Raw genomic sequence first — 18,783 nt, 5'->3', positions numbered from 1 at the left:
AGGGCTTTATTTAACTTCAAAGTGCTTATTTTTCTTCTTTGATCAACTTCCACTTGAGTTTGCTGTTAATATTCACCTGGGACTTGTTCCCACTATACTTACTGCTAAAGGAACCCAAACGGTCCATTCCCTAAAATTTGCGAACAGTCTTGTTTTGATCTTCCTCAATGCAGCGTTCCTTCAAGGAGATGTCAGAACTGGGCAACACATACACCAAACTTGATGACCCCCTATGAACAAACAAAAGTGGCATATGGATCAGAAAATAATTCAAAGGGACAAGATGCAAGAAGACAATGCAATGTACTCAATTCTACCACATCCTAGCCTTGTAATGCTAAGCAAATTATTTTATTTTTTTAAATTTTACTTTTTTTTTTTTTAGATTTATTTATTTTAGAGAGAGAGAGAAAGTTCATGCAAGAGCAGAAGGAGGGGCAGAGAGGGAGAAAGAGAAAATCTCAAGTAGACTTCCCACTGATTGTGGAGCCTGACACAAGGCTTGATCCCACGACACTGAGATCATGACCTGAGCCAAAACCAAGAGTTGGACACTTAACCGACTGAGCCACCCAGACATCCCTGTTTTACTTAATTAAGTAATCTCTACACTCAATATGGGGCTCGAAGCCATGACCCTGAGATCAAGAGTTATATGCTCTTCTGACTGAGCCAGCTAGGCTCCCCAATTAGTTTGTCTTTATAAGCCTGTGTCCCCCTCTGTAAAGTGGTTATGAGAAACAGTATCTACCTCCTAGTTATTGTGAGGATTAAATACCAAAATCCACATAAATAATGCACTGTGGTGCCTGGCCCGTAGTGAGCCCTCTATAAAGGCTACATATCTCTAATAAACAACTACTGTTTTTCTCTACGCAGTACGACTTCTCTCCTTAACCCTCTTTCCTTTGGGAAACTGACTCACCCACATTTCCTATGGTTCTGGTGGGGTTACCAATCACAATACTCTCTACCCCACCCCCAAAGCTAAAGCAGCCAGATTCCTTATGAAAATCTCAATTCTGAGTAAGACATATAAGGGCAGAAATCAATTGGAGCCCAGCACTCATTAGTCAAAGAATTTGGTCCATGAGCTCTGGCTATTGAGATCCCAATCCCCAAGGGTGGCCCAACTGTTTAGATTTTTTTCTCATTTCTCTATCTTTCTAATAATACTTTAATATGAATGACCTTCTGTTACTAGAAACCAAGGAACCCTGTATATTACAACATATATTTGTTCACTTACTCTTTGAACAAATATTTAATGTTTGAACAATGTACAAAGTATTTTCTTGAAGGCAGAAATGAAATCATACTTTGCCCCAAGTCAAGAAAACATCTCTTCTTCTTGTATAGTCCCACAGCTTCTTAGCTATCTCTTTTCTGGCATCCCATTGTGAGGATTACTTCTGAACGCATACTTTTTCCCATTTCTAGACTAAATGAAAGCAGGGACTACTAGCCAATACACATCTGTATGCTTCAAAGTGCCAAATACAGAGAAAGAACTCAATATTAACAAAACATAATGGACAAATGTTAGTTTTACAAAAGGTTAATTCATCTTTAGTTCTCCTGGAGAGACTTCTTTCACCTGGTACCCTGAGCCCGGGGTATAATTCATCCTTAAGCCTATATGACATTCAGATAACATGGCTGTCGATGAACTTGTCTTTTTTGAAGTGGGCTGGGATAGAATGGTTCTCACCCTGCTCTAGTCCCAGGAAGAGTTAGTCTCTGACGAAAAATGGGTTTAGCAAGTGGTATTATGCAGTCAATAATAAAATAATGCCCAACATTTACTGAGCTTTTCTCATATGCCAGGTACCATGGTACCACTCACTGTATGTGGATCATCTCTTTGAATGCTCACAACCTTCAGGGATGCTGCTTTTTCAAAGAAGGAAAGGAAGCTCTGAGAGACTGCTACTTGCACAATGTCTTAAAGGTAGTGAACCGCAGCGACACTTTAACAAAGGTTAATATAGTCAAGTAAAGAATGTATAAACACTGCATGTCATAAGCACAATATCGCAATAAGCAGAATTTTTTTTCTTTCTTTTCACAAGAGACATTTCTGACACTAACATCCATGAAAGGATGGATAGTAGCTCCAAATTAACATCTGACAAATTCAAAGTTACTGGGAGGAGGAAGGCAGGCACCGCGAAGAACGGTGTTCGCTGTGGTGGAGAGGCCAGGTTTGGAGTTACGCAGACAAGGCGAAGCTCCTCACTTCGTTCCTTAAGCTGTGTGATCTTGGGCAAGTCATTTTACCTGAGCCTCAATAGGCCTCAGATCCAAAACAGAGCTTAAACTACCTAGTGTGCAAGGCCTATTTGATAAACTCGAAAAGTAACATCGGTCAGGGGCAGCACACAGAGCGGCTGTTCTTAGCGTAATCAGGCGCACCCCCGCAGAGACAGGAATCCCGAAGCTCCGGCAGCGCAGGGCCTCCCAGGGGCGGGGCGCACCAGGCACGCCGAGGGGCGGGGCCGACGGCTCAGGCGAGCTCGCGCCGCCCTCCCCCAAGCGCGGCGTGGCCCGGCTCCGCAAGCCCGCCCGCTCGCCTGCCGCGTTTCCCTCGGAACCGCCGGGGCCCGCAGCCCGCCCCCGTCCCCGCCGCCCCTCGCCGTCCCCGCCACCCCCTCGACTGCTAGAGGGGCTCGCGCCCCGCCGCCACCCACCCGGCAGCGCCTCGTGCCTCACCTCGCCGCGTCCCACTTCCCCGCGCCGAGGAGCCGCCAGCCGCGCGCGCCCCCGGGCGTACGTGCTCGCTCTCGAGCGGCACAGGCGCGAGCGCGCCGCCGCCGCCACCCCTCCCCGGCCCTCGCGGTCTCGCCGCAGCCGCCGCCCCCTCGGCCCGCGCCCCGGCCTCGCCGCGCGCTCGCCGCCGTCCTCCCGCAGAGGTCCGGGGGGATAGGGCGGACTGAGCAGCTTGCCTGACTCGAGCCCGGGCAGCAGTCCTTTTTGCCTGAGGCGCGTTGCGGTCGCCAGAGGCTTGCCGGTGCGTGGCGCCGTTCGGTCCGCTCCAGAGTGCGGTGAGGTGGAGCGGGCCGGTACCGTCCTGCTTTTGTGTTTCTAACATTCTCACTCCCCCCGCCCCTGTTGCAGCGAAGGCAGCTAAGGCCCTGCGGGTCTTGCAGTGCTGCTCGTGGATTAAACAGACTGAGTGGTGCGAGGGTAAACTGGGTACGTTTAATTCAGATGCTTCTGGAACGTCGAAATTCTCTTCTTTGGAAAGAACCATCCCCTCTTTGGGCTTCAAGGGCGCAGATTGAGGCGCAATGGTGAGAGGATGTGGTGGTCCACTCTGATGTCAATCTTGAGGGCTAGGTATGTCCCAACATCTCTTATTACTACTACTAATTATGATAATAGCTACCATTTGTCGAGTATTTATTGCATGCCAGGCATTGTTACAAAGGAGGTGGCATCCATGGTGTCGTTTAATCTTCAAAAACAACCTTATGAGGTAGGCACTATTATCCCCATTTTCCAGGTGAAGACATTTAGACTGGCTTATAAATAGCTTGGGAACACATGGCTAGAAAGTGTTGGGAAGAGGATTCCAGCCGTGGTAATCTTCACCATTTATGCTCTTACATCTATTTAGAAGTCTGTCTTTCATGAATTTGCCCAACCTCTCTTTAAATTCATTTGCATTTTCTGCTGGTGTGGCCTCTTGATTCATCTTTTAGTGTATGAATGCTACAAATTCGTTCTAAAAAATAATCAGAAAATTCGCACAAACAAAAATTCACACCAGCTCCCACTGTGTTAAAATAAACAGTTAACGTTTTGGTATACTCTTCCAGACATTTTCCTATGCTTCATGTCAATAGATACGTTATAGTGTAGTTTTACATTTGACATATCCTGAATCTATTTAGTCATTTAGTCAACAAATATTTAATGAGCAGACCCTGTTCTAGGTGCTGAGAACTCAGCAGTGAACACAACAGTCTCTGCCTCGTATAATAGTGGGGGAGATTGATACAATACACATATTACTAAGTAATAGATAATGCCCAGTAATGTGGCAAGTTTTATGGGAAAAAATCAGAATAAAGCCATAAGAGTGATGTGGGCATGGTCTTTGAGATGAGGTAGACAAGAAAGGCCTCTTAATTGAACGAACACATAAGCAGAAACCTAATCATTAAGGGAAGCAGCACGTGGATTTCCAGAGGGAAACTACTCTAGGAGAAGAGAAGCAGCAATTCTAATGGCCGAGATAGGGACTTGCTTGGCCTGTTGGATAGGAAGCAAGGAGACCAGTGCAGCACAGCAAATTGCAAAAATAAGTTGTGAAACAGGTAGAAACGAGATCATGCATCATCTTGTAAGCCATGGTTAGACTGGATTTTGGGGGGATGTGGTGGAGTACCATGCAAGGGTTGAGAGCAAAGGAGTGATCGGATTTTTTTTTTTTTTTTTTTTTGACTGAAGGAGACTTCTATTTAGGGTTTAACAATTTGGAAAACTTATTTTGCCAAGGAGTGTGGATTCGAATTTCATGGATTTTAGAGCAGTTTCTTTGCAGAGATGGCTCATGAAAGACTCCATGGTGTGTGGTGGGGTAGGTAGTCAGATTTATTTTTAAAGGATCACTCTGGCAGCTCTGTGGAGAATAAGATGGTAGAAACATTAAAGTGACTCCTTAAAGCATTAATTGTCCTTTTACACAGTCATCATTCAACAGTTTTATCAACCTTGGTGTTTCACCTACACCTTTACACCTCTACAACCACTCACCTTCTCCACAAAGAGGAGATCCCGTCAGACAGTTGAGGACTTATCTTCATGTCTCTGTCACCTAAACTGAAGTTTTTTGAGACTGGGTAGGGCATATATCCAGATTTGGATGTCATGATTGTCAACAAATTGAATATGAGTCATCAATGTTGTACTGTTGAGGAAAAAAACAATCCCACATTAATACTGGGATCTATTCGTTAGAAACATAGCATTCAAGCACCTGAAAATTACCCTTCTGCTTCAGTTGATGTTAGGCTCTCATTAGAATTCTAAGCCCCAATTTAGTCATTGTGTTTAAGAAAGATGTGGAGAAATTAAAATGCACAGTGAGAGCAAGGATAACACTGTTTAAGGCAATGCTTTTCTGGGTTTTTGCCTTCAGCAATGTAGTGGATAGTGGCATCAATTATAAGGCCAGCTACAGGAAGAACAGATTTGGAGAAGAAATTAAATGTTCTGTTTTGGATTTGTGTTTTGCAATCTGAATGGAAATGATATTATTAGATATATATTAGAGCTCAGAGGAAAGGCCAGGACTAAAGTTGTATAACTGTATTACAATTGTTTCTTTGGGTGTGTGTCTTCTTTAGACAGAGCTTGAGGACACACACACTGTCTTTTCTTCTTTGTAACTTCTGTGGCCATAAGTGCATCCTGGACAGATATTTGTAAAATGAGCAAGTAAAGGCAAAGGTATGGACGAAGTCACTAAGGCAAAATGTATAAAGTAAAAAGAGAACAGATTCCCTGCTTTCACTGGAGGTCCAAGTACCTGAACATGATTTATAACTAGGGTGACCAGAAGTCCCAATTTGCTCAGGACAGTCCTGGTTTACTCCTGTTGTCCCTTATAATTAGTAATATTGTCTCATTTCACTCTCAGAAATGTCTCAGTTTGGAGGCGCCTGGGTGGCTCAGTCAGTTAAGCATCCAACTCTGGATTTCGGCTCAGGTCATGATCTCAGGGTCTTGAGATCAAGCCCTGCACCGGGCTCCGTGCTAGGCATGGAGGCTGCTTAAGATTCTCTCTCTTCCACTGCCCCAACCCTCACCTCTCTCTGCCTCTCAAAAAAAGAAAGAAAGAAAAGAAATGTCTCAGTTTGTACAATAAATTATATGGGCAATCTTTGTAGAAGGCCCTTTAGGAACTAGCGTCCTCATATTTCTTTGTCAGCACTGCCCCATGTTGTTCTTCATTCCCCAGCCAGACAGAAGGACCTCCATTTCCCCTCATGCACTGTTACTTCCACGCTTCCTTTGCCAAGGTACCTCCAATTCAACTTAGATATCACTTCCTCAGGAACATCTTTCCTGACCCCCCAGACTCTGGGTTAAGTAACTCTCCAGTATGCTTCCAGAGCACCTGGTACTTAGCAGAGATGACTAAGTGCCTCCTTTCTCCCCTCACTAAACATGTCTATAAAGGAACCTAAAAAACATCTTTTTAATATCACATATATATCTATTTTAGAGAGGGAGACAAAAGGGGGTGGGCAGAGGGAGAGGGAGAAAGAGAATCTTTAAAAATTTTTTCAAATTTATTCATTTGAGAGACAGTGAGTGGGAGCATGAGCGGAGGGGAGAGGGAGAGGGAGAAGCAGACTCCCCACTGAGCAGGGAGCCCAACGTGGGGTTCAATTCCAGGGCCCTGAGATCACGACCTGAGCTGAAGGCAGTTGCTTAACTAACTGAGCCACCCAGGTGCCCCTGGAGAGAGAGAATCTTAAACAGGCTCCACGTCCAGCACAGAGCCTGACATGGGGCTTGATCTCATGACCCTGAAATCATGACCTGAGCAGAAATCAAGAGTCAGATGCTTAACCAACTGAGTCCCCAGCACCCTTGAAAAAACATCTTAAGACAGAAATTTATATTAATAATGTCCCAGATCGGTTTATGTTGAATTAATATTTTTGAAGATTGACCTTCAGGACAAATTGGTATCACATTCCCCAAGCCCTCCCATTCATTTTTTAAAAATATTTATTTATTTATTTATTTATTTATTTATTTATTTATTTATAGAGAGCATGCTCAGGAGGCAGGGCAGAGAGGGAGGAAGAGGGAAAGAATCTCAAGCACACTCCCCGTAGAGTGCCAAGCCCGATGCGGGGCTCGATTCCACAACCCTGAGACCATGACCTGAGTGGAAATTAAGAGTCGGATGCCTAACTGACTGAGCCTCCCTGGTGCCCCAAGCCCTTCCATTCTTTTTTTTTTTTTTTTAAAGATTTTATTTATTTATTCGACAGAGACAGGCAGCAAGAGAGGGAACACAAGCAGGGGGAATGGGAGAGGAAGAAGCAGGCTCATAGCGGAGGAGCCTGATGTGGGGCTCGATCCCAGAACGCCAGGATCACGCCCTGAGCCGAAGGCAGACGCCCAACCGCTGTGCCACCCAGGCGCCCCAAGCCCTTCCATTCTTAATGGAGGAGGTTGGCCTTTGAACTTGAAACCCAGCAGGGAAAATTGTATCCTACTGCAGGGTCTATAATATAGCTGCCATTGACTGAGACCACAATATCCCAACAGCTCCTCTTCAACTGTTAAGCTGCTATGTTTAGAATCAGAAGTGTAGTTTCTGAACTTCCCTCCCTATGGATATGATTCTCTATCATTTCTAGTTACTCACTTGTCCTGAGTGCTGAAAGTCTTTATAAACCTTATCTCATCTCATACTAATTTTTCTTCTGAGGTGGTTCTTTGTAGTTTGGTATACAAACAGATAAAAACAGAAAGTCTAAAAGTCTTCTTTCTTCTGGGTTTCAGCCTCCTCTCCTTTAAGCTTTGAGGCATACCTGGTACATGTAAGTTAGCCAGAGATTTAGGTCCTAGAGCAGAGTCCTTAGCCAATTACTAGGGCTCTTCAAGGCAAGGGATCTTCCTGTGATGCACTCAGAAGTGAGGATTTCACCCCACAAAAGGCGAGAGCCTCAAGGATTACAGCTCTTCGCTTTCAGCTCTGTGAGTTCACACACACTAAGTCACTTTCCCAGAAGCGCAGGCCCCCCTCTGTGGCCCAGTGCAGGACTGGTACCAGCCTCCTCAGGCTCTGCTGCTGCCTTTTGCATCTGGGAGCATTGCCTTCCTCCTTTCTGCCCCCTTACTCCACCCTCCTTTATTTTTCTCTCTTTGTGACCACCCTCGTCAAAGGAGTAAAGGAAACCAATCCTTTTCTTTCCAGAAGGCTCCTAGACTGCTTATTTAACTTGATCCACCTCAGCTATGACCAGTCTGTAGAGGCAAGGTGGAAGCACTCCTGCTAATCTATTTACAGAAATGTAAGGCCTATATAGCCATTTCTCCACATAATGGCATGTCTGGGTTGCTTCTGCCTTGAGGAAGAGGGCCCTAAAGATCTCAGAGGTGAACAAGAGGGGAAAAAAGTTTTTTGCTAAAGGGCCTTGCTGCATCCTACATTACAAATAAGGAACAATAAAGCTCAGAAAGGTAAAACCACTTGCCCAAAGTCATTTAGTGACTAGGTAGCACAGCCAGCATGAAAACCAGATCTGGCCAAATAAACTACCTTTGACTCTTTAAAACTGAAGAGTTAGCAGATATCAGGATTTTCATAATGCCGTAGCCATTAAGCTGAGTGTCCATGAATCCAGGCTTTTGCTACCCATCTCTTCCGCCTCTTCCTCACCACCCTGACTTCTTTTTAATCTGTACAAAGTACAAAATATCTGTCTCATGAGTCCCTAGGCTTTGGGTTGAATCCAAAAAGTTAAGTGAACTAGGAATGTATTGCTGCTGAGTGACTTCTGTTTATCTGAAAAATTGAACTACAAAATTTAACTACTACCCTTTACCACCTTCAAGTATTTAAGCAAGTTATCTTTCTGTGCCTTTTTTCTCCTCATGTGTAAGATGAAAATTATAATACCTAATTCATTAGAGTTTTGTAAGGATATGACCATATATATAAAATACCTAGTTCATGGTGGGAGTCAAATAAATTATAATTGTAATTCTAATTCTAGAAGTGCTCCATAGGATGACCCTGGGACTTGTTTAGAAGTTGTAGGAGGCTAGGTTGGTCAGTGCTCAACATTAGAATTTTTTCATTATTTGAATCATTTCTACGTACTAGAAACCTGTTTCCAGAGCACTGAGCAATTAAATAGAATTTCTTTCGCTGCTTGGTTCTTTAGCACCTTACTATACCTAAGTAAGGGAGTGTACTTTATCTCACAGGTCACAGAACAAATGCATAGTTGCAATCAAGGTTGGATAATCCAGCTTTACCTGTCGTGCAGAGCAAACTCCGGAGCTATGTCCCATTTACTTAATGTAAATAGTGAACAGACGTAGGCATTGTAAGCAATTAACTGTTGCTCCTGTTCCTTAGAGTACAGACTGTTCCTTAGAGTACAGAATGAGTACTTTACCATTATAATCAAATAAAACTTACAACAAGGTTAATCTGATGCATATTTAATGATACATGTAATTGTTATTGTGCTGCATGATAATTAGGCCTTAAATGTTAAGCTGTTTCCATAAATGACTGTAATTGGTTGTTTTTACACAGCAAAACACATTTTTTAGTGTTTGTCTGCTCACTTTATTAATTTTCTAGAATCTGTAATCATGCCAAGGACAACAGTTTTCCCTGTGTCTTTACTGTTTAATCATGAATTCACACACACACAAACACACTTTCAAAATGACACAGCAGGGTTCTCATCCCAATTCGATATTAAAAATAGCTATCGCTCAAGGCTTTTTATATATATTTTCTCATTTTAGTCCTTAAAAACCCATTAAGGGAGGTGTTGTTACTCCCATTTTACTGATGCACAAACTGATGCTGAGAGAGTGTAAACAGGTAGCATAGTAGAGATTCAAACTTCTATCTCCAACTCGTAACCACTACTTTGTACAACCTCGGAAGTTGATGGATCCCAACCAAGATATGTAAAGATTTTTTTAGGAAGTGGACTGGCTCCTGAGAAATACCAAATATGTATAGTATATCCAAAGGAAGAATGAGTCATCCTGAAAGAGGGAGGCGTTAGTAGTGGAAGGTTTGAAGCCTACAGAAGCTGACTTCCTGAGTGCCCATTCAAGAAGAGTCTTGGCCAATGAATTTCACACATAATCGCCCTGTTACAGGCTGTGATATTGTAGAGACACCATATCAGCCTAATGCCATCAAATATCTGAATTTTAGAATTAACCCAACTAATTCTGATTCCCTAAGAAAGAATCAATATGGGAGTTAAACTAGTGTTTCTCAAGCTTTTTATCATTATTGTCAACCCTGAAGAGCCTTTTAGATGTTTTTTTCCCAAATTGCTTCCCCTAGTGAAGTTTTAATACTATAAATATGCCAGATAGATATCTATTTATATACTATATGTCTACCTGTACTTTATATATAAAGAGAGTAAGATTTTTTTTGCTCCTCAAGAATTAGTTTTTTTTTTTTTTTTCCTTCCATGGAGAGTGCAAACAATTACTCATGAATAATGCAGCTTCCCATGCAGGCTTACCTTCAGGTTCAGGATATGCTAGTTATACAGAGAATAGTATTTTTTACCTATGACAATTATATTACTAGTTGTAAGTAATAAATTGATAAATTTACATATAAGCTTGGTTAGTGTGAATCTGGTCCTAAATAATGGGACCATTCTCCATGTGTGGAAAATTTGGGTTTCTAAGCCTGTAAAACAGCCTGAGGGGCCTTCTGACAGACAGCCTACTAGTCTTCTACAGAACATATCTTTTTATTTGAAACTTCTAGAACATTCTTTTTTGTTTGTTTTTAAGATTTATTTATGTATTTGTCAGAGAGAGAGAGCACAAGCACGGGGAGAGGGAGAAGCAGGCTCCCCGCTGAGGAGGGAGCCCAATGTGGGACTCAGTCTCGACCCTGGGATCATGACCTGCGCTGAAGGCAGATGCTTAACTGACTGAGCCACCCAGGCATCCCACTTCTAGAACATTCTTATGTCTTCATTCCTTTACCTTGTAAATATTATTTAGCCCTACTCTAGGACAAGGACTATGCCAGGTACTAGAGATTCAATGACTAATGAAATAGTCTCTTCTTTCAAAAAGATGCTCACAGTCTAGGGGCGCCTGGGTGGCTCAGTTGGTTAAGCATCTGACTTCGGCTCAGGTCATGATCTTGGGGTCCTGGGATCGAGCCTGCAGCAGGCTCCACACTCAGCAGGGAGTCTGCTCGTCCCTCTGCCCCTGCCCCCGCTCATGTGCTCACATTCTCTCTCTCTCTGAAATAAACAAAACATTTTTTTTAAAAAAAAGATCCTCACTGTCCAGTTGGGGAGACAGATATGCATGGAAATAATTACAATACAAGATAACATGTGTTTTAACAGATGTATTAGATACACTAAGAGCTCCAAGAAGAGATTAGTCAATTGTAGGGAGAATTAAGGTGTAAGTCTCTGGAAAGTGATGAGTTAAGTCTTGGAGAAGGGTGGGAAGGAAATTCCAAGCAGAAGGAACAAATTATTCAAAGGACAGAGGCATGAAATAGGGTGGCCAATTGGTCTATATGATTGGAGTACAGGGAGCAAGAAAGGAGGGCCACTGTGCATGATGCCATATGGGTAGACAGAGGCCAGACCATAGTGGGTTTGACCCTTTACTCTCTCAGTGGCCATGGAGAGCCACTGAAGCATGAGTGTTATCATTCATCTGAGTTTTAGACCTTAATCTCTCTGGCAGTGATGTGGACTAAAAAGTAGCAAAATGAAAGGCCAGGGGGTTCAGCAATCCCAAGTAAGAGATGATGAGAGCTTGAACTGGCACCATTGGAATGGGGATGAGGAAGAAGAAATGGATTTAAGGCATTTAAGAAGCAATTAATTAGGGTGCCTGGGTGGCTCAATTGGTTAAGTGTCTGCCTTTGGCTCAGGTCATGATCCTGGGGTCCGAGGATCGAGTCCCACATTGGGCTCACTGCTCAGCAGGGAGTCTGCTTCTCCCTCTGATCCTCCTCCCTCTCATGCTCTCTCTCTCTCTCTCAAATAAATAAATAAAATCTTTTTTAAAAAAGCAATTAATTGGGGAGAGAAAAGTGATAAATGGTAGAATTAAAAATGATTTTCCAATGTCCAGCATATTTGACTAGATGGATAATGGTGCTACTCACCAAGAGAGAGAACATCAGGCAAAGAGCAGACCTGAAGGGAAAGGGGGAGGTTTTGTTTGGGATATGTTGAGTGTGAGGTGTCTGTAGGATGTACAGGTGACCTTCACTAGACAGATTCAAAAGCTAAGGGAAAGGTCTAGGTCAGATACATGGATTAGGGAGTTAGCACAAACAGGTGGAAATGTTGAAGCCACAGGCTGGCTCAGTCAGTAGAGCATGTGATTCTTGATCTTAGAGTCATAAGTTGGAGCCCCACGTTGGGTGTAGAGTTTATTTTAAAAAAAATTTTAGGGGTGACTGGGTGGCTCAGTCGGTTAACCTTCTGATTCTTGGTTTTGGCTCAGGTGATGAGTCGTGGCATCCAGGTCGTAGGATCAAGCCCTTGTGGGGCTCCGCTCTGAGCACAGAGTCTGCTTGTCCCTCTCCTTCCCCTTCTGCTTCTCCTCTCTCTCTCTCAAATAAGTAAAATCTTTTTTAAAATTTTTAAATCTTTAAAATAAAAATATTGTAAGCCATAAACTATGTGTAGGGACGGTCAAACAAAGTTCTGATTTTTCCTATGGTGACCTCTGTGATTATATCTTCATCATTATTATTTTGCTGCCCCTGACTTGCTCGTGCCCTAAGTACATGTTTATTCACCTGTTCAGTAATCTAGCAATATAGCACTGAAAGTACATCAAAGAAAATGAATTAGTCAACAGTGCCAAATACTATGGAGAAGTCAAAGATAAACGTTAAAAAATGCTCATTGGAAAAAAGAAAAAGTACTAATTATACAAGCATGTAACAATAGAATGTATAGAAATAAACCAAAATAAGTACAGGAGCTTAGTATATAGTAAAGGTGGGCTACTCAGTAAATGGTGTGGACAATTGAATAACCATCTGGGAAAAAATAAGTGTCAATTTGTACCTCACACCAGGATAAACCCCACCTTTATTAAATATTTAAATAAAAATATAAAAATTGAAAACAAGAGTGTCAATTTGTACCTCACACCAGGATAAACCCCAACTTGATTAAATTTTTAAAAATATAAAAATTGAAAACAAAATATGACAAAACTCGTTTAGAATCTTGGCACGGGGAAGGAAAATCTAATTATGATTCAGAATACAGAAGATGTAAAAGCAGAGGTTAATAATTTGACTACACACAGCTCACAATTTCTGCCAAACAAACTAACACCTTAAGCAATGTCAAAACGTAAGTGGCAAAATAGAAAAACGTTTGCAACTCATATCACAAAGGGCTAATCCTCCCTATAAAAAGAAGTAGATAAGGAAGAGGTCAACCAGTCAAGCGAAATATCAATTGAAGATGTAAATTGCCAGGGCTTATATGTAGTGGTTAAGAGAGTAGAGATTTTGAGGTCACCTACCTGCGTTGGAATCCTAGCTCTGTCACTTACTAGCTCTGGGACCTTGTGCAAGTGGCCGATCCTCCATTTTCTCTTCATAATATGCAGATAATAATTGTAGTTCCTTCAGAGGAAGGAAGGTTGTTCAGAGGGTTAAGTGAGGTGGAGCCCAGGCTGGTGACTCACGGTGAAAGAAGGGAGGACACAGAGAGGATGGGTTATAAATTTCTAGGATCGTGGCACCTGGGTGGCTCAGTCGGTTAGGCATCTACCTTTGGCTCAGGTCATGATCCCAGGGTCCTGGAATCAAGCTTGTGTGTTAGGCTCCCTGATCGGTGGGAGGGAGGCCTGCTTCTCCTTCTCCCTCTGCCCTTCCCCCTGCTCATGCTCTCTTTCTCTCTCCCTCTCAAAATAAATAAATAAATAAAATCTTTAAAAAATAATTAAAAAAAATAAATTTCTAGGATCTGAGAACCTTCAAGGGAAGAGAGTTCAGGAAGAGAACCAACTCAGCCCCTATTTGTCTCACCTTTCAGGAAGGCCAGTTATTTATGAAATTCCTACACATCTCAGACACAGTTCTAGAACTAGGGACACAATGTAAGTAAACAGGCACAGTGCCAGCTCTCAATGTATCTCATCTCTATGAGAGAGGCGTCTATCAAATGCCACAGGAGAACAATGACAAACAGATGAATTCCATGGAGGACATTTACGCAATAAACCTGGTGGAGTTTGAGAGGTCAGGGAGGACTCCGTGGCAGAGGTAGCTGTTGAGCCAATATCTGAAATATGAGTAAGAGTTAAATAGGCAAAGAGTAGTGAAGGAGGGGGAAGGTGCGTTATGGGAGTGGAAACGGTGTTGGAGCCTCAGAGAACAGCATAGGCCCCCAGGCAAGAAAGAAGGAAACTGGTCCACTGTGGCCGAAGCTAGAGGAAGGGGAACGGGGAGGGGAGATGAGACTGGAGAAGGAGACAGGCTAGACTATTCAAGGCCTTAGCAGTCTCGTTAAGGATTTGGGGCTTTATCCTGATAGCAGTGGGAAGCCCCTGGGTGGTTTTTAGCAGAGGAGTAGCACGATTAAATTTGCATGTTGAGAAGCTCATTCTGGCTGCAGTGTGGAGAACTGTGTACAGATTAAAGAGAAGCAAGAGAGCAAGTATGGGAGAGGAGTTAAGATGGCGGAGGAGTAGGGGACCCCTTTTTCAGCCGGTCCCCTGAGTCAAGCTGGATAGGTACCCGACCAGCCTGAACATCCATGGAATGAGCCTGAGACGCAGGAGGATACATCTGGATCTCTACAAATGAACATCTCCAGCGCTGAGTATTGAGGTACGAAGCGGGGAGCTGTGAATCCGTGCAAGATATCAGAAGATAAACGGAAGGAGGAGGGAGCCGCCACGTTCGGGCGCCGGGAAACGGTAGCCACCTGCACGGGGGAGCGGGAGGACTTGAGGACCAGCACCCGCGAGAGAGCAGACTGGGACCGTGAGCCGGGGAACGCGCGGGGGCGGCTGGCGGCTGGCAGTGTTAGAAACACAAAGGACAGAGACGCGCTGGCCCTGGGAGTGAGGGCTGGGACGCCGGGTGTGGGGCGCACATCCCGGAACACTGCAGGGTTGAGCAGCACCAACAGAAACAGAGTTAAAGTGGCCAGATCATCAGTGGAGAACGGTCCACGATCCCTCTGTTCTGAGACAGAGGCTGAGATTTGGCCACTGCTGCTCTGACTCTCAGAAGAGGCACAGCAAACCGCCAGGGAAAGCCGCCAGAGAACAAAAGCCTGGAAATACTGGCTCACAGTGTGCCCCCCCCATCCCCCTCGCAGGGGACACGAAGACTCTACTCAAACAGGGTTGCCTGAGTATCGGCGTGGCAGGCCCCTCCCCCAGAAGGCAGGCTGAAAAATCAAGAAGCCCACATCCCTAAGATCCCTATAAAACAAGGGCGCACGGCCTGGGTCCTGGTCAATAATTTCAGCTCTGGACAACCCCACAACCTCTCCTCATCAGAATGAAGAGAAGGAGAAATCCCCCCCAGCAAAGGAAAGACAATGAGTCTATAGCCTCTGCCACAGAACTAATGGATATGGGTATAACCAAATTACCAGAAATGTAATTCAGAGTAACAATGGTCAAGATGATGTGTAGACTTGAAAAAAGTATTAACAAAAATGTTAATGAGAATATAGAATCTCTAAGGGCAGAAATGAGAGCGAATCTGGCAGAAATTAAAAATTCTATGAGCCAAATGCAGTCAAAACTAGAGGCTCTGATGGACAGGGTGAATGAGGCAGAAGAACGTATCAGCGAATTGGAGGATGGGTTAGTAGAAGAGAAAGTTAAAATAGAATCTGGACTTAAAAAAACCCACGCTCAAGAATGTAGGTTACGGGAGATTACTGACTCAATGAAACGTTCCAATGTCAGAATCATCGGCATCCCTGAGGGGGTGGAGAAAAACAGAGGTCTAGAAGAGATATTTGAACAAATTGTAGCTGAAAACTTCCCTAATCTAGCAAGGGAAACAAACATTCGTGTCCAAGAGGCAGAGAGGACCCCCTCCCCCAAGCTCAACGATGACAGACCTACGCCATGTCAAGTCATAGTGCATTTCGCAAATATTAGATCCAAGGATACAGTATTGAAAGCAGCCAAGGCAAAGAAATTTCTCACGTACCAAGGCAAAGGTATCAGAATTACGTCAGACCTGTCTACACAGACCTGGAATGAGAGAAAGGGTTTGGGGGGCATTTTTAAAGCTCTTTCATAGAAAAACATGCAGCCAAGGATCCTTTATCCAACAAGGCTGTCATTCGGAATTGATGGAGAAATAAAGACCTTCCAGAATCGCCATTGACCAATTTCGTAAGCACGAAACCAGCCCTACAGGAGACATTAAGGGGGGTTCTATAAAGGTAAAAAGGCCCCAAGAGTAATACAGAACAGAAAGTCACAATCGATAGAAACAAAGACTTTACTGGCAACATGGCATCATTAAAATCATATCTCTCAATATTCAGTCTCAATGTAAATGGCCTAAATGCTCCCATAACGCCACAGGTTGCAGATTGGATAAAAAGACATGACCCATCCATTTGCTGTCTACAAGAGACTCATTTTGAATCTAAAGATACATTCAGACTGAAAGTAAAGGGATGGAATACCATCTTTCACGCCAGTGGACCTCAAAAGAAAGCTGAGGTAGCAATTCTCATATCAGACAGATTGGATTTTAAACTAAAGACTATAGTTAGGGACACAGAAGGGCACTATATTATTCTTAAAGGATGTATCCAACAAGTGGATATGACAATTATAAATATATATGCCCCCAACAGGGGAGCAGCAAGATACACAAGCCAACTCTTAACCAGAATAAAGAGACATATAGATAAAAATACGTTAATAGTAGGGGACCTCAACACTCCACTATCAGAAATAGACAGAGCACCCAGGCAGAAAATCGACAAAGAAACAAGGGCTTTGAATGCCATACTCGATGAGTTGGACCTCATAGATATATATAGAACACTACACCCCAGAACCAAAGAATACTCATTCTATTCTAATGCCCATGGAACACTCTCAAGAATAGACCATGTTCTGGGACACAAAACAGGTCTCAACCGATACCAAAAGACTGAAATGATTCCCTGCATATTCTCAGACCACAATGCTTTGAAATTGGAACTCAACCACAAGGAAAAATTTGGAAGAAACTCAAACACTTGGAGACTAAGAACCATCCTGCTCAGGAATGATTCGATAAACCAGGAAATCAAAAATCAATTTAAACAATTTATGGAGACCAACGAGAATGAAAACACAACGGTGCAAAACCTATGGGATACTGCAAAGGCAGTCCTAAGGGGGAAATACATAGCCATCCAAGCGTCACTCAAAAGAATAGAAAAATCTAAAATGCAGTTTTTATATTCTCACCTCAAGAAGCTGGAACAGCAACAGAGGGACAGACCTAATCCACGCACGAGGAAGCAGTTGACCAAGATTAGAGCAGAAATCAATGAATTAGAAACCAGGAGTACAGTAGAGCAGATCAACAGAACTAGAAGCTGGTTCTTTGAGAGAATTAATAAAATTGACAGACGACTGGCAAAACTTATCCAAAAGAATAGAGAAAGGACCCAAATTAATAAAATTATGAATGAAAAAGGAGAGGTCACAACCAACACCAATGAAATTGGAAGGATTATTAGAAACTTTTATCAACAGCTTTATGCCAATAAATTAAGCAATCTGGAAGAGATGGAGGCCTTCCTGGAAACCTATAAACTACCAAGACCAAAACAGGAAGAAATTGATTTTTTAAACAGGCTAATTAATTATGAAGAGATTGAGTCCGTGATAAACAACCTTCCAAATAACAAAACTCCAGGCCTGGATGGTTTTCCTGGGGAATTCTACCAAACATTCAAAGAAGAAATAATACCTATTCTCCTAAAGCTATTTCAAAAAATAGAAACAGAAGGAAAGCTACCAAACTCATTCTATGAGGCCAATATTACTTGATCCCCAAACCAGGCAAAGACCCCATCAAAAAGGAGAATTACAGACCGATTTCCCTAATGAATATGGACGCCAAATTCCTCAACAAGATCCTGGCTAATAGAATCCAACAGTACATTAAAAGGATTATCCATCATGACCAAGTGGGATTCATCCCTGGGATGCAAGGGTGGTTCAACATTAACAAATCAATCAATGTCATGATTTTATCCAGAAAGAAAAATTCAAAAATCATGATTCTCTCAATAGATGCCGAAAAAGCATTTGACAAAATACAGCATCCTTTCCTGATTAAAACCCTTCAGAGTGTAGGAATAGAGGGTACATTTCTCAATCTCATAAAAACCATCTATGAAAAGCCTATAGCAAATATCATTCTCAATGGGGAAAAGCTGGAAGCCTTTCCCTTAAGATCAGGAACACGACAAGGATGCCCACTCTCGCCACTATTATTCAACATAGTACTAGAAGTCCTTGCAACAGCCATCAGACGACAAAAAGGGATAAAAGGTATCCAAATCCGCAGAGTAGTCAAACTGTCTCTCTTCGCAGATGACATGATACTCTATGTGGAAAACCCAAAAGAATCCACTCCCAAACTATTAGAAGTTATAGAGCAATTCAGTAATGTGGTGGGATACAAAATCAATGCTCAGATATCAGTTGCATTTCTATACACGAATAATGAGACTGAAGAAAGAGAAATTAGGGAATCCATCCCATTTACAATAGCACCAAAAACCATACGTTACCTTGGAATTAACTTAACCAGAGACGTAAAGGACCTATATTCTAGAAACTATAAATCACTCTTGAAAGACATTGAGGAAGACACAAAAAGATGGAAAAATATTCCATGCTCATGGATCGGAAGAATTAACATAGTTAAAATGTCCATGCTACCCAGAGCAATCTACACTTTCAGTGCTATCCCGATCAAAATACCGATGACATTTTTCAAAGAACTGGAACAAATAGTCCTTAAATTTGTAT

General features: G+C 42.8%; 1 protein-coding gene across 6 annotated transcripts in view; it reads right to left on the bottom strand.

Moving 5' to 3' along the window:
* TADA2A (transcriptional adaptor 2A) overlaps positions 1-18,783 on the bottom strand; it is a 68,420-nt gene that overhangs the window by 45,172 nt on the left and 4,465 nt on the right. For 2 of the 6 annotated variants that reach the window (XM_026517546.4, XM_057317775.1), the window contains 2 exons: positions 4,762-4,915; positions 103-230 (listed from right to left, as the gene is read on the bottom strand). In XM_026517546.4, coding sequence (XP_026373331.1) covers positions 103-127 — 25 coding nt within the window. In that variant the 5' untranslated portion in view covers positions 128-230; positions 4,762-4,915. Of the gene's footprint in view, positions 1-102; positions 231-1,846; positions 1,991-2,690; positions 2,786-4,761; positions 4,916-13,281; positions 13,385-18,783 lie in introns of those variants that run through there. The other 4 variants (XM_048223460.2, XM_026517547.4, XM_048223464.2 and 1 more) reach the window with 4 other exon arrangements.

The sequence above is a fragment of the Ursus arctos genome, unplaced genomic scaffold (genome assembly GCF_023065955.2).
Source record: "Ursus arctos isolate Adak ecotype North America unplaced genomic scaffold, UrsArc2.0 scaffold_24, whole genome shotgun sequence".
Classification (NCBI taxonomy): Eukaryota; Metazoa; Chordata; class Mammalia; order Carnivora; family Ursidae; genus Ursus; species Ursus arctos.
The sequence above is the reverse complement of the archived record's forward strand: the minus strand, read 5'-3'. Positions and strand labels throughout refer to the sequence as shown.